We start from the raw sequence: 25,720 nt of genomic DNA on the forward strand, positions 1-25,720 counted from the left end.
AAACCAAAAAAATCTGCGATTCCATGTACCGTAAAATATTATGAGCATATATTTCATTGGCATTTCTGTATATTTTGTCTTAAAGCATAATTTTTACATGTCAAACATCCTCCCAGTGATGATAAAATAACTCATCAACCCATCCTCAGATGCCAGTATTTTGTTGCAGTCTGTCAAGTGAATAACAAGAGATCCCAGAGGGATCTTGGCGCCCACCATTTGAGGATCTGTTTTCAGTTCTTGAAGATTTGTTTATTTTTGTTTGTTTGTTACAGGTGTTGTAAATGGTCATGAACTGGTCTTCATTGAATGTACTCAATGATGGCACAAGATATCTTTATTAAGCACCTATAAGCAAATATCATTTGAAAAAGATACCAAAGTATTATTAGATAGCAGTCAGTTACAAGTGGATAATGGACAATATGCTTGTGCTGTATTACTGTCGACATCCAAGATGGCTGCCTGTGGGCCATCTTGATTTCAAATCAGTCCAAAAAAGGTACAATGCACAACTAGGGACCAAGGGAAACCAATATCTATGAAATATCAGAAGGATCCATCCTGGACTTCCTCTGATATAGCAGTAACAAGATTTTACTCTCAAAATCCAAGATGGCTGCCTGTCAGCCATCTTGATTTCGGATCAGTCCAACAAGGTATAATGCACAACTTGGAACCAAAGGGAACCTGCATATGAAATTTGAGAAAGATCCATCCAGTACTTTCCAAGAAATAGCAGTAACAAACTTTTACTTCCAAAATCCAAGATGGCTGCCTGTCGGCCATCTTGAATTCGAATCAGTCCAAAAAAGGTACAATGCACAACTAGGGACCAAGGGGAAACTGCATATGAAATTTGAGAAAGATCCATCCAGTACTTTTCCAGAAATAGCGGTAACAAGAATTGTTTACGGACGGATGGACGCAGGGCGATTTGAATAACCCACCATCTATTAGATGGTGAGCTAAAAATCGAACATGAATAAAAGGCCACACCTCCTTGAATTTTTTTGACTATGGAAGTCCAAACATGTACTTTTTCTTTTGATAGATAATGATTTGACAATTATCACTTTTAATGACTCATTTCTGATTTGAATTATCCAGCGAGTTGCAGACTGAGAAAAAAGAATGAAACAAATAAATTAAATGGTGCACACATAAATACTTATATCAGGGCTCTCACACCCCATTTTGGTACTGGGGCCCGGGGCCCTTAGAATTGGGAAAAATAATGGCGTTTTCCTAACAATTGGGAAAACTTGGGGTCTAAATTGGGAAAAAGATACTATTTTGCATTTGGAATGAGGCCAAATATCGGCCCAAATCTGGCATTTCTGTTCATTTCGTGATTTCATGTACTACATGTGTACTCTTTCTTCGATCAAGTGGTGTCATCAGAGAGGGAAGTGCAGTCATATGTCTGACACACATTTCTGTCATTTCAGGTGAACAATTTGAAGTTGTACATTTGTTATATATATAGTATGAGCACATTTCAATTCATTTGAGTATTTGTTGAAATTCATCGACATTGCGTAGCCAGGGAGATACAATTCTTAGGGGGTGGTCCGAAACTAATGCGCCATGGATATATAGACTAAAACTTGACTGCAAAAAGCAAGCACTAGCTAAAACGTCCTTCCGTTCACACATCAACCGGATTTTCCAGTTTTCTATCCTATAGAAGGCAAGACTTCATTAATCTGTATCTAAGCGAAGAGAAATATGTGGTGAAATGATGGTATCATTGAGATCACTGCTACTTACTTTATAACTAAGTTGTGACTGACTGCAGTTGCGTAAGCCATCACGAACTCTTAAAGTTTGTCCGCCAAATGACACGCAAATGTTTCGTCTTTTAAAAGAGCGCAGTATCTTCTGCAATGTTTGAGAGGTATAAACTCTTTCCATAACACCGAGTTATGTCTTTTTGCGAAATTTGACGCACATTTGCCACTATATTCACTCGTCAGCTGATCGACTGTTCTATTATAACGCGCATTAACCATCCGAAAATGAAAACCGGAAGTATTACGAGGTGTATAATATTAAAACTAGAAAGATCTACACTTTCCGGAGAAATATACGCTATAAACTGATACTACAAGTGTAATTAGCAAAAGCTGACATCTTGTTATTCATTACAGAGTTATTGTTCATATCGTCAGCAATAAACTATACATGTACAAAAAGTACATGAAACCAACTTCATTTTCGGGACTGATGCAATCTGTCGTTGTGAATTTTACATCTCCTGAAAGAGATGTAACAGCTGAAGTCAAAAGGGGTCCAGTTTTAGGATCACTATTTCTCACATATATAAATAATAATTCAAATTAATAATTCAAATTCGCATGCATTGCTGTGATTACTGGTCAAGTGATAACAAATATGGTCGATGAGTTACATGATAGGGTCATGGTAAAACGCCATCTCATTGTTCAATGTGTCTTTAGAATTATAAAACGCCATCTCAGTATTCAATATATCTTTAGGATTATAAAACGCCATCTCAGTTTTCAATGTGTCTTTAGGATTATAAAACGCCATCTCAGTTTTCAATGTATCTTTAGGAGTGTAAACGCCATCTCAGTGTTCAACGTATCTTTAGGATTATAAAACGCCATCTCAGTTTTCAATGTATCTTTAGAAGTATAAACGTCATCTCCGTGTTCAATATATCTTTAGGAGTGTAAACGCCATCTCAGTGTTCAATATATCTTTAGTATTATAAAACGCCATCTCAGTATTCAATATATCTTTAGGATTATAAAACGACATCTCAGTTTTCAATGTATCTTTAGGATTATAAAACGCCATCTCAGTGTTCAATGTGTCTTGAGGATTATAATTGCCATCTCAGTGTTCAATGTATCTTCAGTATTATAAAACGCCATCTCAGTGTTCAATGTGTCTTTAGGATTATAAAACGCCGTCTCAGTGTTCAATGTATCTTCAGGATTATAAAACGCCATCTCAGTTTTCAATGTTCCTTAAAGAGTATAAACGCCATCTCAGTTTTCAATATATCTTAGGATTATAAAACGCCATCTCAGTATTCAATATATCTTTAGGATTATAAAACGACATCTCAGTTTTCAATGTATCTTTAGGATTATAAAACGCCATCTCAGTGTTCAATGTGTCTTTAGGATTATAAACGCCATCTCAGTGTTCAATGTGTCTTTAGGATTATAAAACGCCGTCTCAGTGTTCAATGTATCTTCAGGATTATAAAACGCCATCTCAATGTTCAATGTTCCTTTAGGATTATAAAACGCCATCTCAGTGTTCAATGTGTCTTTAGGATTATAAACGCCATCTCAGTGTTCAATGTATCTGTAGGATTATAAAACGCCACCTCTCAGTTTTCAATATATTTTAGGAATTATAAAACGCCATCTCAATGCTCAATGTATCTTTAGAATTATTAACGCCATCTCAGTGTTCAATGTATTTTCAGGATTATAAAACGCCATCTCATTGTTCAATGTGTCTTTAGGAGTATAAACGACATCTCAGTGTTCAACGTATCTTTAAGATTATAAAACGCCATCTCAGTTTTCAATGTATCTTGAGAAGTAGAAAAGCCATCTCCGTGTTCAATATATCTCTAGGAGTGTAAACGCCATCTCAGTATTCAATATATTTTTAGGATTATAAAACGACATCTCAGTTTTCAATGTATCTTTAGGATTATAAAACGCCATCTCAGTGTTCAATGTGTCTTTAGGATTATAAATGCCATCTCAGTGTTCAATGTATCTTTAGGATTATAAAACGCCATCTCAGTCTTCAATGTTCCTTTAGGATTATAAAACGCCATCTCAGTGTTCAATGTGTCTTTAGGATTATAAACGCCATCTCAGTGTTCAATGTATCTTTAGGATTATAAAACGCCATCTCTCAGTTTTCAATATATTTTAGGAATTATAAAACGCCATCTCAGTGTTCAATGTTCCTTTAGGATTATAAAACGCCATCTCAGTGTTCAATGTGTCTTTAGTGTTGTAAACGCCATCTCAGTGTTCAATGTATCTTTAGGATTATAAAACGCTATCTCTCAGTTTTCAATATATTTTAGGAATTATAAAACGCCATCTCAGTGTTCAATGTATTTTCAGGATTATAAAACGCCATCTCAGTTTTCAATGTTCCTTAAAGAGTATAAACGCCATCTCAGTTTTCAATATATCTTAGGATTATAAAACGCCATCTCAGTGTTCAATGTATTTTCAGGATTATAAAACGCCATCTCAGTGTTCAATGTTCCTTTAGGATTATAAAACGCCATCTCAGTGTCCAATGTGTCTTTAGGAGTATAAACGACATCTCAGTGTTCAACGTATCTTTAGGATTATAAAACGCCATCTCAGTTTTCAATGTATCTTTAGAAGTTTAAAAGCCATCTCCGTGTTCAATATATCTCTAGGAGTGTAAATGCCATCTCAGTGTTCAATATATCTTTAGTATTATAAAACGCCATCTCAGTATTCAATATATCTTTAGGATTATAAAACGACATCTCAGTTTTCAATGTATCTTTAGGATTATAAAACGCCATCTCAGTGTCCAATGTGTCTTTAGGATTATAAATGCCATCTCAGTGTTCAATGTATCTTTAGGATTATAAAACGCCATCTCAGTTTTCAATGTGTCTTTAGGATTATAAAACGCCGTCTCAGTGTTCAATGTATTTTCAGGATTATAAAACGCCATCTCAGTGTTCAATGTGTCTTTAGGATTATAAATGCCATCTCAGTGTTCAATGTATCTTCAGGATTATAAAACGCCATCTCAGTATTCAATATATCTTTAGGATTATAAAACGACATCTCAGTTTTCAATGTATCTGTAGGATTATAAAACGCCATCTCAGTGCTCAATGTGTCTTTAGGATTATAAATGCCATCTCAGTGTTCAATGTATCTTTAGGATTATAAAACGCCATCTCAGTGTTCAATGTTCCTTTAGGATTAGAAAACGCCATCTCAGTGTTCAATGTGTCTTTAGGATTATAAACGCCATCTCAGTGTTCAATGTATCTTTAGGATTATAAAACGCCATCTCTCAGTTTTCAATATATTTTAGGAATTATAAAACGCCATCTCAATGCTCAATGTATCTTTAGAATTATAAACGCCATCTCAGTGTTCAATGTATTTCCAGGATTATAAAACGCCATCTCAGTGTTCAATGTGTCTTTAGTATTGTAAACGCCATCTCATTGTTCAATGTATCTTTAGGATTATAAAACGCTATCTCTCAGTTTTCAATGTGTCTTTATGATTATAAAACGCCATCTCAGTGTTCAATGTGTCTTTAGGATTATAAAACGCCGTCTCAGTGTTCAATGTATCTTCAGGATTATAAAACGCCATCTCAGTGTTCAATGTGTCTTTAGGATTATAAATGCCATCTCAGTGTTCAATGTATCTTCAGGATTATAAAACGCCATCTCAGTGTTCAATGTTCCTTTAGGATTAGAAAACGCCATCTCAGTGTTCAATGTGTCTTTAGGATTATAAACGCCATCTCAGTGTTCAATGTATCTTTAGGATTATAAAACGCCATCTCTCAGTTTTCAATATATTTTAGGAATTATAAAACGCCATCTCAATGCTCAATGTATCTTTAGTATTGTAAACGCCATCTCAGTGTTCAATGTATTTTCAGGATTATAAAACGCCATCTCAGTGTTCAATGTGTCTTTAGTATTGTAAACGCCATCTCAGTGTTCAATATATCTTTAGGATTATAAAACGCTATCTCTCAGTTTTCAATGTGTCTTTATGATTATAAAACGCCATCTCAGTGTTCAATGTATATTCAAGATTGTAAAACGCCATCTCAGTGTTCAATGTGTCTAAGGAGTATCAATGCCATCTCAGTGTTCAATGTATCTTCAGTATTGTAAACGCCATCTCAGTGTTCAACGTATCTTTAGGATTATAAAACGCCATCTCAGTTTTCAATGTATCTTTAGGAGTGTAAATGCCATCTCAATGTTCAATGTATCTTCAGGATTGTAAAACGCCATCTCAGTGTTCAATGTGTCTTTGGGAGTATAAATGCCATCTCAGTGTTCAATGTGTCTTTAGGAGTATAAATGCCATCTCAGTGTTCAACGTATCTTTAGGAGTATAAACGATATCTCAGTTTTCAATGTTCCTTTAGAATTATAAAACGTCATCTCAGTGTTCAACGTGTCTTTAGGTGTATAAACGCCATTTCAGTGTTTAACGTATCTTTAGGATTATAAAACGTCATCTCAGTGTTCAATGTGTCTTTAGGTGTATAAACGCCATTTCAGTGTTCAACGTATCTTTAGGATTATAAAACGCCAACGTATCTTTAGGATTATAAAACGCCATCTCAGTGTTCAACGTATCTTTAGGATTATAAAACGCCATCTCAGTGTTCAATGTGTCTTTAGGAGTATAAATGCCATCTCAGTGTTCAACGTATCTTTAGGAGTATAAACGATATCTCAGTTTTCAATGTTCCTTTAGGATTATAAAACGTCATCTCAGTGTTCAACGTGTCTTTAGGTGTATAAACGCCATTTCAGTGTTTAACGTATCTTTAGGATTATAAAACGTCATCTCAGTGTTCAATGTGTCTTTAGGTGTATAAACGCCATTTCAGTGTTCAACGTATCTTTAGGATTATAAAACGCCATCTCAGTGTTCAACGTATCTTTAGGATTATAAAACGCCATCTCAGTGTTCAACGTATCTTTAGGATTATAAAACGCCATCTCAGTGTTCAACGTATCTTTAGGATTATAAAATGCCATTTCAGTGTTCAATGTATCTTTAGGAGTATAAACGCCATCTCAGTGTTCAATGTATCTTTAGGATTATAAAACGCCATCTCAGTGTTCAACGTATCTTTAGGATTATAAAACGCCATCTCAGTGTTCAACGTATCTTTAGGATTATAAAACGCCATCTCAGTGTTCAACGTATCTTTAGGATTATAAAATGCCATCTCAGTGTTCAATGTATCTTTAGGAGTATAAACGCCATCTCAGTGTTCAATGTATCTTTAGGATTATAAAATGCCATCTCAGTGTTCAATGTATCTTCAGGATTATAAAATGCCATCGCAGTGTTCAATGTATCTTTAGGATTATAAAACGCCATCTCAGTGTTCAATGTATCTTTAGGAGTATAAACGCCATCTCAATGTTCAATCTATCTTTAGGATTATAAAACGACATCTCAGTGTTCAATGAAATAGACGTCCATCATGGTAAAGTGCCATACCTCTTTTAATTAAGAACAACTAAAGCATCGGTCTGGTGAATCAACTAAAGCCTCGGTCTGGTGAATCAACTACAGCCTCGGTCTGGTGAATCAACTACAGCCTCGGTCTGGTGAATGGTTAATGGCTTTCAATCCATGATAACTGAATTAGATTGCTCTCATTTTTGACCCTACATTATGAAACAAAATTTTATTTTAACCAAAAATATATTCAGAAGTCGATTCTTAAAAGCTTATTTGTGGGAGCGCTAGATGGAGAGCTCCTACTGATAGCATAATATATATCTACCGTGTTGAAAATGAAATAAAAAATATTCGGTATGAATCCGCTAGAAACGTAACAGGCCATCCAATTTAAAAAGAAATCATTGATTAAGTAAAGAATTAATCGGAGATCCTTTTAACAGCGAAGAATGTTCAGTGAAAAGTTACTTATTTTAATATCAAGGGTGAAAATTATTCCTCTTCTCCCCCTCAAAGTGATCGGATATGGCTACCGCTTAAGTCTTATTTTGTGTTCTTTTACACCCAACGTCTGCAATTTATGGAGTAACTTGCCTCTCGACAGAGGAATTTATACAGTTTAAACATTCTATTTAAAATGGCCAGAAGTGACAAAGATTTTAAAGAATGTGGATAAAAGATAGACATAGGAGAGAGATCGAGATCAAACAATTTCATAAAGGTACAAGTAATATGATTTTTATGAATCAAAGTTTCCGTTGGTCTTTATAAATCTGCGTTCACTTAATGATGATTTATTAAGAGTTAAGATTGTTGATATCAATGCCTGCGGATCTTTGTCTTTTTGTAACTTTTACGAAAGTTACGTGTTAGGGTAAGGCTTAGCAAAGATATGTGTTAGGGTTGGGCTTAGCAAAGTAACGTATTAGGGTTAGGCCTGGCAAAGTGATGTCTTATGGTTTCGCTAAGCAAAGTTATGTGTTAGGGATAGGCTTAGCAATGTTAAAGAGAGAGAGAGAGAGAGAGAGAGAGAGAGAGAGAGAGAGAGAGAGAGAGAGAGAGAGAGAGAGATTGTTTCTATGACAATGTTAAAATAACATATTGTACCAAGTGGGGTTTGGTTACTTGCATTGGGTCAATTTTTCTTCATATTTGGTAGTGTTGGGTAAATCGACGTTTGTATTAAATAGCATCGGGTAAAACGCCACACCATGTTGAGATACTCACAAAAACACATAATCTATGAACACCCTCAAACGCCTTTAACACAAAAATATACAATGCTATTTATATAATAACAACTGTCTTTGTTCTATTTCCGATTATTTTTTTTATCGAAGTTGACGTTTTAATCCTTCTTATACTTAAATTTTTTTTTCAAGATCAATAACCGAAGTTCAATTTATCTATTTATGCTTTATATCAATTTATAACAATCTTTTGTTATAATGAAAACAAAAAAATAAACTCTTTAAATCTTTGATGAAAAACATCTCAATGTGGTGTTATATCAGAATAGTTACAAATTCCCCAGACACTATATACAGGTAAGGCTGTTTGCTTTAACTAGGGCCGTTTTCACTACGGTCGTTTTTGCTGTAAGGCCGTTTCAGTCGTACACCGACTGGATTTTTATCCGCGTTTTACACTGCACCGTATAGAAATATAACCTTTGACCCCAACAGGAAGTGATCACAACAGCTGGTAAACAAAGGTGATGACAGATGGTTGATAATAGGTTCCAGCGCTAGCGTCTACAATATTTCAGGCCAGGATCATGAAGGTAAGGACTTCATCGGTTGTCGTACTACCTCCATGTCCAGTTGGCCTTGTGAAACTTGAGGACGATGTATTTGGCTTATAAATTATCCGTTGATCATGTTTATATGGACAAATGTGGATTTCAGTCGGAAACTTGTATAACAGTATAGTATACAAGTATTATGTGTAGTGCAGAGTGAAACTTCATTTTGTTTCATTTTACGGATTAAGAAATATTTAACCATAGTGTTTTTCTTAACAGCGATAACTTGTGAACTAAAGTTAATAAAAACTGTAATATTAATTTACATGCCATAATTAGTAAACAATCCCGAGTTAACAGCTCTAATAGGGATATTCTAAATCTCTTATCAGCTTAGAATCTCCAGCATGGTGGACTTTTATTGACTGAGAGACTTAGATTTAGGTATTCATCATTTAGTAAGCCTTCTACAGTACTTGAATTACTGTTTTAAACCATTTATTAAAAATAAAAAAGTTCCCACAATTTTAAAAATCACATTCGAAAATAGGTCCTATGTTTAAAACGCTAATTGCAAACGTCTTAAATCAACAATCACTATCAAATGGTTGGGGATATAATTTCATTGGCTGTGGTTCTCAGTAGGTTTGTATTAATTCCTGTGAAAATAATTTCTTATAGTTTAATTTTCAATGAGATTGATAGCACAATTTTAAAGTGGTCTGGTTTGGAAATGCCACCTGCCTTTCACTTATGTTGGTAGATGTCTGGATTTCAAATACCCGAATAGATTTGAAAAGTTATGAGGTTCACCTGCCACACCACATGGTTTTTCCCTGGGTACTAATTTGCTTTCCTCCAACAATAAGACCCATTATGTGTTTTCATCTGACCAAAATGAGTGATTAATGTAACCTGATAGCTTGGTATTGTTGTAAAACAAATATAATTGGTATAACCAATATTACAGTGCTTATTTATATGGAAGCTGGTAACAGTGTAGGTCCAATTCATTCCAGGTGTTTCTGTTACAATATGTAGGCTCTATTTATTTTCATATTGATAGAGGGTCTGACTCCTGTTGAAAAATTAAACAGGGCAGTTCATGCTGACATGAATCAAAGATTTAGATATTTTCAAACATTATACTTATATAGAATATTCCTTATTTATCATACTTATATAACATATACCTTATTTATCATACCTATATAACATATACCTTATTTATCATACCTATATAACATATACCTTATTTATCATACCTATTATAACATACCTTATTTATCATACCTATTATAACATACCTTATCTATCATACATATATAACATATACCTTATTTATCATACCTATATAACATATACCTTATTTATCATACCTATTTAACATATACCTTATTTATCATATCTATATAACATATACCTTATTTATCATACCTATATAACATATACCTTATCTATCATACCTATATAACATATACCTTATTTATCATACTTATATAACATAAACCTTATTTATCATACTTATATAACATATACCTTATTTATCATACCTATATAACATACCTTATTTGTCATACTTATATAACATACCTTATTCATCATACTTATATAACATATATAATGTACCTTACCATTCATTAAAATTTTTACAAACAAGTTATATCTAAATTTTGTTAGTTTAAGTATATAAACATGCTTTTATAATCAAAGGTAATGCCCCTGTGGCTTATCATGGAATAGATAAATCACTTTAAGGTGGGTAATGTTCAAGAGGTGTTGCTGTTTATACCTCCTGGCTTTTTCAACTAGACAAAGGACATTTTTGACAGAAGTCTGTAGATCAGATACTATTGTGAGTTGATAAGACGATTTGTGAGTAATATTTCCCTGTGGCACATCCGTTTTGTCAGTCAGGTTGGATAAAAGATATTACCTAATATTTACGTCAGTGAGTACATGTTCAGATAAAATCATAGATTTTGAATTTACTGACAGAGTATATGTAACATATTGGATTAGATTGCTTTGATACTGTCACAACAAGCTGATTGCTAGTATATAAAAATCTTAAAAGATGTGTAAATACTATATGGCTAGAAAGTTTTTTTTTCTTTTTTTGTGAAAAGAATATAACTTGACACCCAAGTCACTAATTAAGAATAATAAAGGGACTATATAGTATTAAGTACCAAGTCCACTTGGTCAAAACAACAAAGTATTTGACAGGTTCTGTACAATCAGACAGCCATAGTCATTTATCATGTGTAAATGATCCTGTGGTGAAGGGTGGGCCAGAAATTTCACTGAAGCATGTAACATATACAGTGGAAAAATTGATAAACAAAACTGCTATGTCATATGTAACTGTGACTCATGCTGAGTAGGGTTGATTGAACATGTACGCATATACAGTTCGCAGCTGAGTACTATCACAATATATGACCAGTGCAGTAAAGTATTATAACTGATCATATTCTTAAAGGTTGTGAAATATTTTGGATTTTAAAAAAATATCTCCACAAAGCATGATTTAAAATCTTAGATATTTCACAATTCTACATGGCTGTGATTATTTTAACTGTACAGAATAACGAGTACCAGTGGTATTTCTATCCATGGGACAGAAATGATGGCTGTCTTGTTTTTTCAAGTCATGGTTGAGAGGTAGGATTGAAAAAACTTTTAAATTCAAAGTGTTTTCATATATTTTTTGTTCTTGTGGTAAATGTTTACAGAGTGGTCAGTTATTATCTTACAGCTGGCTTGATGATCTGTTACAAGAAGTTCTGTTGATCTGATATTGCACTTGAGAGAATATTCAAGATCATCATAAATATCTTTAAAGATTGTTTACCAAATTGGAGTTCAGAGATCAGAATTTCAATCTGGGTTTGGTCTCATTCTCCTCGTGGTTTTTTGCTGCTGTAATTACTATTATTTGTTTAGATTGTGCAAAATATATCTAAGCATATTCAAAATTTAATAAGATTAACAGCAGGTGGGCTTATTACAAAAACTTGATGTTATTACATAGATATGCTCAGCATAAATGTATTTTGCCTGTTTTGTTATAACTTAGTATGAAATTGTGTTTAAACAATATCTACACTAGTATGTGTAATTCTGTATCTTCTGGGTTTTTTCTTTTAATCTATATTCATAATGACTGGCATTTAATGCCTGTATATACCAGTAAAACACAAGATATCATTTCCAGTAAAAAGAAATCCAATTTGATAGTTGTCAGCAGATACTTTTATAGCCAACAGTATGTATACACAAACTTATATAAAGCAGCAGATACTTTTATAGCCAACAGTATGTATACACAAACTTATATAAAGCAGCAGATACTTTTATAGCCAACAGTATGTATACACAAACTTATATAAAGCACTGCTTCTTCATTTTGATGTTAATTTACCAAATTTGAGCCTTGTTTAAAAAAAAATCACTGAGACTTTCCTATTGTGATGTCACAATCTTCATCTTTTCTCAATTCTTTCCCAAAAGAGAACTGATTTGATTATTGTTCTTTGTATTTTGAATTTATGGGTGACACTGTGGTAATTTACCCCCCTTCGCCTAGGCGTATGGGTGACACTGTGGTAATTTACCCCCCTTCACCTAGGCGTATGGGTGACACTGTGGTAATTTTCCCCCCTTCGCCTAGGCGTATGGGTGACACTGTGGTAATTTACCCCCCTTCGCCTAGGCATAAGGGTGACACTGTGGTAATTTACCCCCCTTCGCCTAGGCGTATGGGAGACACTGTGGTAATTTACCCCCCTTCGCCTAGGCGTATGGGTGACACTGTGGTAATTTACCCCCCTTCGCCTAGGCGTATGGGTGACACTGTGGTAATTTACCCCCCTTCGCCTAGGCGTATGGGTGACACTGTGGTAATTTACCCCTCCTTTGCCTAGGCGTATGGGTGACACTGTGGTAATTTACCCCCCTTCGCCTAGGCGTATGGGTGACACTGTGGTAATTTAGGTAATTTACCCCCCTTCGCCTAGGCGTATGGGTGACACTGTGGTAATTTACCCCCCTTCGCCTAGGCGTATGGGTGACACTGTGGTAATTTACCCCCCCTTTGCCTAGGCGTATGGGTGACACTGTGGTAATTTACCCCCCTTCGCCTAGGCGTATGGGTGACACTGTGGTAATTTAGGTAATTTACCCCCCTTCGCCTAGGCGTATGGGTGACACTGTGGTAATTTACCCCCCTTCGCCTAGGCGTATGGGTGACACTGTGGTAATTTACCCCCCTTCGCCTAGGCGTATGGGTGACACTGTGGTAATTTTTACCCCCCTTCGCCTAGGCGTATGGGTGACACTGTGGTAATTTACCCCCCTTCGCCTAGGCGTATGGGTGACACTGTGGTAATTTACCCCCCTTCGCCTAGGCGTATGGGTGACACTGTGGTAATTTACCCCCCTTCGCCTAGGCGTATGGGTGACACTGTGGTAATTTACCCCCCTTCGCCTAGGCGTATGGGTGACACTGTGGTAATTTACCCCCCTTCGCCTAGGCGTATGGGAGACACTGTGGTAATTTACCCCCCTTCGCCTAGGCGTATGGGTGACACTGTGGTAATTTACCCCCCTTCGCCTAGGCGTATGGGTGACACTGTGGTAATTTACCCCCCTTCGCCTAGGCGTATGGGTGACACTGTGGTAATTTACCCCACATATCCAAAGCGTATGGGTGACACTGTGGTAATTTACCCCCCTTCGCCTAGGCGTATGGGTGACACTGTGGTAATTTACCCCCCTTCGCCTAGGCGTATGGGAGACACTGTGGTAATTTACCCCCCTTCGCCTAGGCGTATGGGTGACACTGTGGTAATTTACCCCCCTTCGCCTAGGCGTATGGGTGACACTGTGGTAATTTACCCCCCTTCGCCTAGGCGTATGGGTGACACTGTGGTAATTTACCCCCCCTTGGCCTAGGCGTATGGGTGACACTGTGGTAATTTACCCCCCTTCGCCTAGGCGTATGGGTGACACTGTGGTAATTTAGGTAATTTACCCCCCTTCGCCTAGGCGTATGAGTGACACTGTGGTAATTTACCCCCTTCGCCTTGGCGTATGGGTGACACTGTGGTAATTTACCCCCCTTCACCTAGGCGTATGGGTGACACTGTGGTAATTTACCCCCCTTCGCCTAGGCGTATGGGTGACACTGTGGTAATTTACCCCCCTTCGGCTAGGCGTATGGGTGACACTGTGGTAATTTACCCCCCTTCGCCTAGGCATATGGGGTTGGATTCCCGGAATGGACGTGAAAAGGTATGGCTCATCTGTCTGACCACATGGGTTTTCCCAAGGTACTACTGTTTCCTTGCACTGTAAGACCTCTCACACGTATTAAACTGGACCAACAAGAGTGATTAATAATCAGCTCAAGGTATATTTCACAATTGTTGTAATATAAATAATGTTTATATGATATATATTTTCAACTTATCTTTAACATAAATATGTTGATTAACAGGATACATTGTAATCTTGCTTAATAACATTCATTAGAAAATGATAATGAGGAAAACTATTGTAAATTCATATTTTCTGACATTTATGAAGCAAAGTATGTTAACTAACTTCAGAGAATATTGTGAAAAAGACACACAAGTGAATCATACATTTTAGTACAAATTTAGAGTTAGATACAGTACAGTCTTACAATGAATTAAACTGCATCATACAGCTGTTTCGTCCTTCTAGGATTCGGCAGTGATGCTACATCAAACAGCTGTTTCATCCTTCTAGGACTCGGCAGTGATGCTACATCATACAGCTGTTTTGTCCTTTTAGGACTCGTCACTGATGCTACATCATAGAGTTGTTTCATCCTTCTAAGACTCGTCAGTGATGCTACATCATACAGCTGTTTCGTCCTTCTAAGACTCGTCAGTGATGCTACATCATACAGCAGTTTCGTCCTTCTAGGACTCGTCACTGATGCTACATCATGCAGTTGTTTCGTTCTTCTAGGGCTCAGAAGTGATGCTACATCATACAGCTGTTTTGTCCTTCTAGGACCTGTCACTGATGCAACATCGTACAGCTGTTTCGTCCTTCTAGGACTTGTTTTTGATGTCAAGGGCCGTAATTGTGGAAATTTAAAGTGACTGAAAGAAAAGTCAAAATTAGTATAAAAAACTCTTAATGTTTGAACAGGGGTTTTAACATGGTGAGAAGCCAGTTGAGTACACAATAAATACATATGGTTTGGCAGAAGTCATTCTCTGCCCCCATCCACTTTCAAGTTTATCGCTATACCGTCACTGACAGAGTAAAACAAAGGACAGTAACTCTGAGAGATCAGAATGTGCAGAAGTACACTGATACACTATCTCATTGTAGCAGATATGTGAAAGATTTGTGTATTGTTGACTAAATAAATACTTTATTTATTTTACAACATTTGTGAAACAAGTTATTTTAACTTATACTCATCATTTTTGTTGGCCCGGATGTAAGCACATGAGGGGTCTTGCTGCAGGAGAAAACTGAAGTACCCGGGGGAAAACCCATGTGGTCGGGAAGGTGACCCCTTACCTTTTCATGTCCGGTCCAGGAGTCAAACCCCAGACAGATTGTTGACTGCAGAAGCAGACGACAGCTGTAAACCAAGAATATTGCTAATCTTTGATTTTTGTAATGTGGTGATGATATGTTTTTATTGGTCAATCTGTATTCATTTCTCTTTCTTTGTCAGGTGAATAGTTGTGACTGACGGAGAGAGAGGAAATGGTACTACAAGATACTTTGGGTCACAGCATGCCTGATCAAGTGAAATTTGAGGCAACTGACCATGGTGACAGTGTCCTGGCCGGACTCAAGCATCTTCGAGACAAACAACAACTTTTCGATGTCATCTTGACTGCTCAGAACCAGAAATTTCCTGCGCACAGAGTTGTGTTGGCATCATGTTGCCAATATTTTCGGTATTATTAAGACAGTTATAATTTGGATAGTATTTTTTACATATGAATATTTTAGTAAAATTTCTAATTATCCATATTGATCCTCTTCTGGTCCATAGGGACTTGGAATAACATCCAAATCCCATAAATACTGTTCAGAAATATATCAACTATTCACAGTACACCTCTGTGACTGTGATAGTTGGTAATTGTGTCCCTTTGTTTCAGATGGTTTCTTAAACATTCAGTTTACCCATGTTCAGTTGTAGTTATCCTGTGATAAATTAAACAAATTAGGAAATTAATCCTGAAATATTGTTTAAGTTATAGCTTTATCATGTATTTGTATATCACTGTTAAAAAGATGGGAATAATGTGTGTGGGGAGTGAGAACTTGAGTCAGATGAACTTGCATCCTTAATACTCCAGGAGTTAGAATCACTTTTGCTCTCTACACCACCTGGAACATGTCATGGCACAAGCAAAGTAGTTTGATTGGTTTCAGAAGAAAATACCTGACCAATTACAGGCTGATACTCTCCTTTTGAAGATTACAAAGGAATGACATCCAACTTCACAGCCATTACAATATACTGTTATGCAAATTCAAGATTGTCGAGTCTTCATCTTGTCCACATGTTGTCACAAATGGAACTTTTAATTTTGCTATAACATATCTCAGGGGTGCAGAGAGCGAAAATGATTGTAATCCCTGGAGTATCGAGGATGGTTCCAGGGGTGCAGAGAGCGAAAATGATTGTAATCCCTGGAGTATCGAGGATGGTTCCAGGGGTGCAGAGAGTAAAAGTGATTGTAACCCCTGGAGGATTGAGGATGGTTCCAGAGGTGCAGAGAGTAAAAGTGATTGTAACCCCTGGAATATCGAGGATGGTTCCAGGGGTGCAGAGAGTGAAAGTGATTGTAACCCCTGGAGTATCGAGGATGGTTCCAGGGATGCAGAGAGTGAAAGTGATTGTAACCCCTGGAGTATCGAGGATGGTTCCAGGGGTGCAGAGAGTGAAAATGATTGTAACCCCTGGAGTATCGAGGATGGTTCCAGGGGTGCCGAGAGCAAAAAGTGATTGTAACCCCAGGAGGATTGAGGATGGTTCCAGGGGTGCAGAGAGCGAAAGTGATTGTAACCCCTGGAGTATCGAGGATTGTTCCAGGGGTACAGAGAGCGAAAGTGATTGTAACCCCTGGAGTATCGAGGATGGTTCCAGGGGTGCAGAGAGTAAAAGTGATTGTAACCCCTGGAGGATTGAGGATGGTTCCAGAGGTGCAGAGAGTAAAAGTGATTGTAACCCCTGGAATATCGTGGATGGTTCCAGGGGTGCAGAGAGTGAAAGTGATTGTAACCCCTGGAGTATCGAGGATGGTTCCAGGGGTGCAGAGAGTGAAAGTGATTGTAACCCCTGGAGTATCGAGGATGGTTCCAGGGGTGCAGAGAGTGAAAATGATTGTAACCCCTGGAGTATCGAGGATGGTTCCAGGGGTGCCGAGAGCAAAAAGTGATTGTAACCCCTGGAGGATTGAGGATGGTTCCAGGGGTGCAGAGAGCGAAAGTGATTGTAACCCCTGGAGTATCGAGGATGGTTCCAGGGGTACAGAGAGCGAAAGTGATTGTAACCCCTGGAGTATCGAGGATGGTTCCAGAGGTGCAGAGAGTAAAAGTGATTGTAACCCCTGGAATATCGAGGATGGTTCCAGGGGTGCAGAGAGTGAAAGTGATTGTAACCCCTGGAGTATCGAGGATGGTTCCAGGGGTGCAGAGAGTGAAAGTGATTGTAACCCCTGGAGTATCGAGGATGGTTCCAGGGGTGCCGAGAGCGAACGTGATTGTAACCCCTGGAGTATCGAGGAGATGGTCCAGGGGTGCAGAGAGCGAAAGTGATTGTAACCCCTGGAGTATCAAGGATGGTTCCAGGGGTGCAGAGAGCGAAAGTGATTGTAACCCCTGGAGTATCGAGGACATGTTCCAGGGGTGCAGAGTGTGAAAGTGATTGTAACCCCTGGAGTATCGAGGATATGTTCCAGGGGTGAAGAGAGCGAAAGTGATCGTAAACCCTGGAGTATCAAGGATGGTTCCAGGGGTGCAGAGAGCGAAAGTGATTGTAACCCCTGGAGTATCGAGGACATGTTCCAGGGGTGCAGAGTGTGAACGTGATTGTAACCCCTGGAGTATCAAGGATGGTTCCAGGGGTACAGAGAGCAAAAGTGATTGTAACCCCTGGAGTGTCAAGGATGGTTCCAGGGGTACAGAGAGCAAAAGTGATTGTAACCAATGGAGTATCGAGGACATGTTCCAGGGGTACAGAGAGCGAAAGTGATTGTAACCCCTGGAGTATCAGGGATGGTTCCAGGGGTACAGAGAGCGAAAGTGATTGTAATCCCTGGAGTATCGATGATGGTTCCAGGGATACAGAGAGCGAAAGTGATTGTAACCCCTGGAGTATCGAGGATGGTTCCAGGGGTGCAGAGAGCGAAAATGATCGTTAACCCTGGAGTATCAAAGATGGTTCCAGGGGTGCAGAGAGCGAAAGTGATTGTAACCCCTGGATTATCTAGGACATGTTCCAGGGGTGCAAAGAGTGAAAGTGATTGTAACCCTTGGAGTATTGAGGATGTTTCCAGGGGTACAGAGAGCGAACGTGATTGTAACCCCTGGAGTATCGAGGATATGTTCCAGGGGTGAAGAGAGCGAAAGTGATTGTAAACCCTGGAGTATCAAGGATGGTTCCAGGGGTACAGAGAGCGAAAGTGATTGTAACCCGTGGAGTATCAAGGATGGTTCCAGGGGTACAGAGAGCAACAGTGATTGTAACCAATGGAGTATCGAGGACATGTTCCAGGGGTACAGAGAGCGAAAGTGATTGTAACCCCTGGAGTATCAGGGATGGTTCCAGGGGTACAGAGAGCGAAAGTGATTGTAACCCCTGGAGTATCGATGATGGTTCCAGGGATACAGAGAGCGAAAGTGATTGTAACCCCTGGAGTATCGAGGATGGTTCCAGGGGTGCAGAGAGCGAAAATGATCGTTAACCCTGGAGTATCAAAGATGGTTCTAGGGGTACAGAGAGCGAAAGTGATTGTAACCCCTGGATTATCTAGGACATGTTCCAGGGGTGCAAAGAGTGAAAGTGATTGTAACCCTTGGAGTATTGAGGATGTTTCCAGGGGTACAGAGAGCGAAAGTGATTGTAATCCCTGGAGTATCGAGGATTGTTCCTGGGGCACAGAGAGTGAAAGTGATTGTAACCCCTGGAGTATTGAGGATGGTGTCAGGGGTGCAGAGAGCGAGAGTGATTGTAACCCCTGGAGTATTGAGGATGGTGTCAGGGGTGCAGAGAGCGAGAGTGATTGTAACCCCTGGAGTATTGAGGATGGTGTCAGGGGTGCAGAGAGCGAGAGTGATTGTAACCCCTGGAGTATTGAGGATGGTGTCAGGGGTGCAGAGAGCGAGAGTGATTGTAACCCTTGGAGTATTGAGGATGGTGTCAGGGGTGCAGAGAGCGAGAGTGATTGTAACCCCTGGAGTATTGAGGATGTTTCCAGGGGTACAGAGAGCGAGAGTGATTGTAACCCCTGGAGTATTGAGGATGTTTCCAGGGGTACAGAGAGCGAGAGTGATTGTAACCCCTGGAGTATTGAGGATGTTTCCAGGGGTACAGAGAGCGAGAGTGATTGTAACCCCTGGAGTATTGAGGATGGTGTCAGGGGTGCAGAGAGCGAGAGTGATTGTAACCCTTGGAGTATTGAGGATGGTGTCAGGGGTGCAGAGAGCGAGAGTGATTGTAACCCCTGGAGTATTGAGGATGTTTCCAGGGGTACAGAGAGCGAGAGTGATTGTAACCCCTGGAGTATTGAGGATGTTTCCAGGGGTACAGAGAGCGAGAGTGATTGTAACCCTTGGAGTATTGAGGATGTTTCCAGGGGTACAGAGAGCGAGAGTGATTGTAACCCTTGGAGTATTGAGGATGTTTCCAGGGGTACAGAGAGCGAGAGTGATTGTAACCCTTGGAGTATTGAGGATGTTTCCAGGGGTACAGAGAGCGAGAGTGATTGTAACCCTTGGAGTATTGAGGATGTTTCCAGGGGTACAGAGAGCGAAAGTGATTGTAACCCCTGGAGTATTGAGGATGGTGTCAGGGGTACAGAGAGCGAAAGTGATTGTAACCCCTGGAGTATTGAGGATGGTGTCAGGGGTGCAGAGAGCGAGAGTGATTGTAACCCCTGGAGTATTGAGGATGGTGTCAGGGGTGCAGAGAGCGAGAGTGATTGTAACCCCTGGAGTATTGAGGATGGTGTCAGGGGTGCAGAGAGCGAGAGTGATTGTAACCCCTGGAGTATTGAGGATAGTGAGTATGAAACACCTACTACAGAAGATGTAATTGGTATCAGATTCAATTTATCAATATATCTAATTATAAATGGTATATAGGGTGGTTGTATTTCAGAAGATAAGTACTGATAAAACAAACTTGTATTGTCAGATAATCTCCTGTAATATTATGTTTACATTGTATATAATTGTTCTTTGTTACTCTTCCCCAGGGCGATGTTCACAGATGGTTTGAAAGAATGTCAACAGATGGAGATACAGTTAAATGGTGTGACTGCTACAGGAATTCACAATCTGATAGACTTTGCCTACACTTCCAAGATCCTGCTGAACTTTGGTATTCAATATTTCTTCTTGTCCTTTTCAAAGAGAATGTGTAAAGGGGAATAAACTCCCACAGACAAGTTTTCTGTTGATATAGTACAAAAACAAAATAGGTACATAAGATTTGTAAATATAAATTAACAATTTTATATTCATATATGCAGTTGATTTTGTTACTTTTCAATTTCCATTTTTAAACACATGTTCTTTTTTCCTCTCTGTTTTAATTAGATAACATTGAAGACATCCTGCTATCAGCCAATCATATCCAGATGTTACCAGTGCTCAAAGCCTGCTCCAATTTTCTAAAGGACCACCTCAGTATAGAAAACTGTGCCAACATGGCCAACTGGGCCGATCTGTTTTCTTTGACAGAACTCAAAATTCACATACTCAAATTCATTTGTAGAAACTTCTCAGCTCTCTCGTGTTCATCAGAGTTTTTCCAATTTCCTGCATCTCTTTTACAAAATGTGTTGTTTTGTAACTACCCAATAGATTGCTCAGAGGGTGATTTACTTTCGGCAGTGTTGACCTGGGTTTATCATCAACCCGACATACGATTAAACCAGGTTAGTCCTGTCCTTAACGGTGTTCATTGGGAGAATGTTACTAATAAGGAAATTGACAGACTCTCTCAAAATGAAACCTTTGAGAAGCTGGTGGAGTTAAGTACACCTTTGAAACATGCTTTTTCTAGGGAATGTGCCAATGAAGTTTCATGCCTACAAAACTCAGGTTTACTAAACACAAGAGGCTACAAGAAAGCTGTTGTATGTGTGGGTGGATTTAGTCCGAGAAGTGGTATGACCAATGACTTGAGATATTGTATAGTAGGTTCACGAACATGGAAGACCCTTACACAAATACCCCATGTTCAGCAGTGTAACTTTGGTCATGTTGTTATGAAGAACAATCTCTATGTTGTCGGTGGCTGTTTCAATGACAACATGCAGGAAATAATCCATAATTATGGTTTTAAATATGATCCTGCAACACAAAGCTGGAGTTCCATTGCTCCAATGAGGACAGAACGTTGTCGGTTTTTTCTAGCTGAAGCCAGAGGAAAACTTTATGCAATTGGTGGTGACCCTTCAGCAAGCAATCCACTTGCGGAAGCTGCAGCCCCTTGTGAGGTGTTTGATCCTGAGGAGAACATCTGGACTCCCATGTCGTCGATGCCAAAAAATCGATCCCAGCATGCTGGAATAACCATTGGGGATAATGTTTATGTCTCCGGAGGACTGCAAGACATCGATGAAGACACCTTCTCTGACTTCTACAAGTATGACACCAAGTCTGACGTGTGGACAATTCTGCCTCCGATGTTGATGCCACGAGCTGATCACACACTTTTTTTATATCATGGTCAAATATACGTGATTGGTGGGTGGTATGAAGATCTGACCAATCAGCAGCGACGCATGGCAGCAAATATTGACCGCTTCATTGAAAACGAGAATCGTTGGGAGACGATAGGTGTTGTACCCAATCCTCGTCTGTATGCAACTTACTCTATGTTTGAAGGCCGCCTATATGTGATTGGTGGCTGGATCAATGGAGATTATATGAGGAAGGCACTTACAATTCAGACCTATGACCTGGTGACCCATAACTGGACAGAAGAGGATAGTCGGCAGATTGAGCTGTGGGAACACAGTGTGTGTACAATGTACCTACCAGACTGTGATCTTACATAGTTGGTCTCTGTGGGGTTTCCTCGGTTGTCATTTTTTTGTGGGTGTTTTCTAGGTAGCCATTCCTTTGTTGGTCTCTGTGGGGTTTCCTAGATAGCCATTCCTTTGTTGGTCTCTGTGGGGTTTCCTAGGTAGCCATTCCTTTGTTGGTCTCTGTGGGCTTTCCTAAATAGCCATTCCTTTGTTGGTCGTTGTGGGGCTTCCTAGGTAGCCATTCCTATGTTGATCTCTGTGGGGTTTCCTAGGTAGCCATTTCTTTGTTGGTCTCTGTGGGGTTTCCCAGATAGCCATTCCTTTGTTGGTCCTTTGTTGGTCTCTGTGGGGTTTCCTAGGTAGCCATTCCTTTGTTGGTCTCTGTGGGGTTTCCTAGGTAGCCATTCCTTTGTTGGTCTCTGTGAGGTTTCCTAGGTAGCCATTCCTTTGTTGGTCTCTGTGGGGTTTCCTAGGTAGCCATTCCTTTGTTGGTCTCTGTGGGGTTTCCTAGGTAGCCATTCCTTTGTTGGTCTCTGTGGGGTTTCCTAGGTAGCCATTCCTTTGTTGGTCTCTGTGGGGTTTCCGAGGTAGCCATCCCTTTGTTGGTCTCTGTGGGGTTTCCTAGGTAGCCATTCCTTTGTTGGTCTCTGTGGGGTTTCCTAGGTAGCCATTCCTTTGTTGACATTCCTGAGATGTTCCTTATTTGGTGCCTGTTATTGTCCAAGCTCTTTACTTATAAGTTATCTATTTCAAGCTAAACTTTTGTTTCAAAGTTAACAATGATGAAAACTCTTTAATTTGTATTTCGTATTTAAAAAAACCCAAGTAATGCCAGCTGACAATGATCTTGCCAGAAGCAGGAAGAGGTATTTATGTCGAGGGTGACCTTAGGTCATATTAACCTCTGAACCTGTTAATCTTTGCTTAACCTTATAATGCCTTATCATGTAAGATGATCATAGTTAGGGTTTTCATGTAGTATCTGTTGCCAATGCAACAAGAAGAATTTGTTGACTAAAAATGGGGTTTGTTTATCTTTTATTAGGTCGCCTGAGCAGAACGCTCATGGTGACCTATTGCCATCATGATTTGTCTGTCGTTGTGTGCCGTGCGTCGTGTGTTGTTAACTTTTCACATATTCCACTTCTTCTCAAGAACCACTGAATGGATTTTGACCAAACTTGGCACAAAGCATCCCCATTGGAAGCCGCTTCAAGTTTGCGAAGAAAAAGGGCGTGGCACCAATAGGGGAAAAAGGGGATAAAATTAGGTAAATCTTTAAAAATCTTCTTCTCATGAACCGACAGTCAGATTAAATTTATATTTGATATTTAGGGTCCTAATGGCAAGGTCTACAAAGTTTGCGAATGAAAAAAAAAATCGGGTCAAAAACGGCCCCAATAGGGGACGCTCAAAAGGGTCTAAAAGTCAACTTTGACCGATTTCAACCAAATTTGGTAGACAGTATCCCTTAGTGAAGGACATATGAAATTATGTTGAAAAAAGTGATAATGTCCCCTTTGGGGCCCATAAGGGGTGTAAAAGGGGCCATATGAAAAAAACCTTCATTAAATGACTACTTCTCAAGAACCAGTTGATGGATATTGACCAAACTTGGCACAAAGCATCTGCTTGGGAAGCCGCTTCAAGTTTGTGAAGAAAAAAGGGCGTGGCCCCAATAGGGGCCCCAGGAGGGGGGAAAAGGGGAAACTTGATACGAATGTTCTACACAAGGTCCTGGCAAGTGTTTTAATTTTTTGGGGCGAATCAAAATCCAAGATGGCCATCCTGGCCTCTGTTTGGCTAAGACATTATGGACTTCCTCTCAAGAACCATTGGGTGGGTCATGTTCAAACTTGGTACAGATGTTTTTATACATGGTCCTGCACAAGTGTTGTTACATTTTTGAAACATTTTAAAATCCCCAGATTATTGACATATATTCCTCAGGTGACCGTGAAGGCCCCTTGGGCCCTCTTGTTTTTCTCTTGATCCAGAACTAAGTCAATGTCCTCATTAGATTCACACTTACCCTATAGTATCATAACATAGTGTTCTACACCTGATCAGATTCTGGTTCACACTTACCCTATAGTATCATAACATCGTGTTCTACACCTGATCAGATTCTGGTTCACACTTACCCTGTAGTATCATAACATTGTGTTCTACACCTGATCAGATTCTGGTTCACACTTACCCTGTAGTATCATAACATCATGTTCTACACCTGATCAGATTCTGGTTCACACTTACCCTATAGTATCATAACATGATGTTCTACACCTGATCAGATTCTGGTTCACACTTACCCTATAGTATCATAACATCATGTTCCACACCTGATCAGATTCTAGGATTGGAATAAGGGCATTAATATCTTATATATAGATGATAAATGAAATGATTGAGATGATAGATTTAAATTAGACTCTCTAATTGCTTAGTAAACATTAGTATAGTTTTGTTTACAGGTGTAAACAGTAATCTTGATGAGTTAGAGATCTGGATTTTCTGGGTTTAGAAATTTATTTTTCACAAAAGCTTGAAAAGAAAGGTGAACAATATTTTTACAAAAAACGACGGTGTTTGTAAATACAATGTCAAATTTTTTTCAAATTGAAAAAAATGCAGTGCTTGTACTGATGTTTAATGTTACAGGAGGTAGAACACTGTAACACCATAAGAGAATTTCCTTTTATATTTGATGTAACCAAATATTGAAGACTGTTGGGGATATAAGAATAATACATTCATATATGTTAGTATCATTGATGTGAACTGTTATTCCAATATTTGAGGAGTTTAATGACTGGACCACTGCACAAGGATAGACACAAAAGTCTAGTTTTAGAGCAATGATTTTAGTGTGATAGGGTACCAGTTCCAACAACTACCAGTTCTTAATTGGGCAGGTGTATATTTCTTTTTTATCTTTACCAACATCAAGAAATATTTTAAAATTTAATTTTTTTTCAATGATACATTGAAAAGAGTGAATTTTAATGGTATGAATTGTTTTTGTCTTTAGATTTATTGATTTTAATTAAATTTATTTTTTTATACTGTCTTACATATGGATCTTACCTGATAGATAGCTGGACCGAATGTTTTATTGTGCAATGATATCATTAATGATATCTTAGTTTTAAATAATTTTACAACAATAAAGATAACTGCATAACCCATATAGACAACTTGTTGTTAGTTTTTATATCCTGCAAAACAAAAAACAAAAAACAAATCTAGTGTACTAACATAAGTCTTCAGTCAAACCAAACACAAATATAATGAAAGTAGGGCAAATAATGTACAAAAGAAACATCTACAGTATATTCCTGAAAAAGTACAAGGTGAATAAGACCAGGTGTTCAGGAAGAGTAAGTATTTTCTGCTTCACCAACGACACCCACCATATAAACCATGGTCAATCCATTTAAGCAATGTCACATTATTTAATG

General features: G+C 38.6%; 1 protein-coding gene across 1 annotated transcript; it reads left to right on the forward strand.

The window, feature by feature from the left end:
* Positions 1 to 8,965: 8,965 nt before the first annotated feature.
* On the forward strand, positions 8,966 to 25,440 carry LOC132544016 (kelch-like protein 26). Its single transcript, XM_060207575.1, has 4 exons — positions 8,966 to 9,024; positions 15,716 to 15,944; positions 20,478 to 20,602; positions 20,821 to 25,440. The coding sequence occupies exons 2-4, from the start codon at positions 15,748 to 15,750 to the stop codon at positions 22,287 to 22,289; spliced, it is 1,791 nt and encodes a 596-aa protein (XP_060063558.1). The 5' UTR covers positions 8,966 to 9,024; positions 15,716 to 15,747; the 3' UTR covers positions 22,290 to 25,440.
* The last annotated feature ends 280 nt before the right edge of the window (positions 25,441 to 25,720 follow it).

This window comes from Ylistrum balloti, unplaced genomic scaffold (assembly GCF_031769215.1).
Source record: "Ylistrum balloti isolate Yb309-2 unplaced genomic scaffold, AGI_CSIRO_Ybal_v1 Utg369776, whole genome shotgun sequence".
NCBI lineage: Eukaryota > Metazoa > Mollusca > Bivalvia > Pectinida > Pectinidae > Ylistrum > Ylistrum balloti.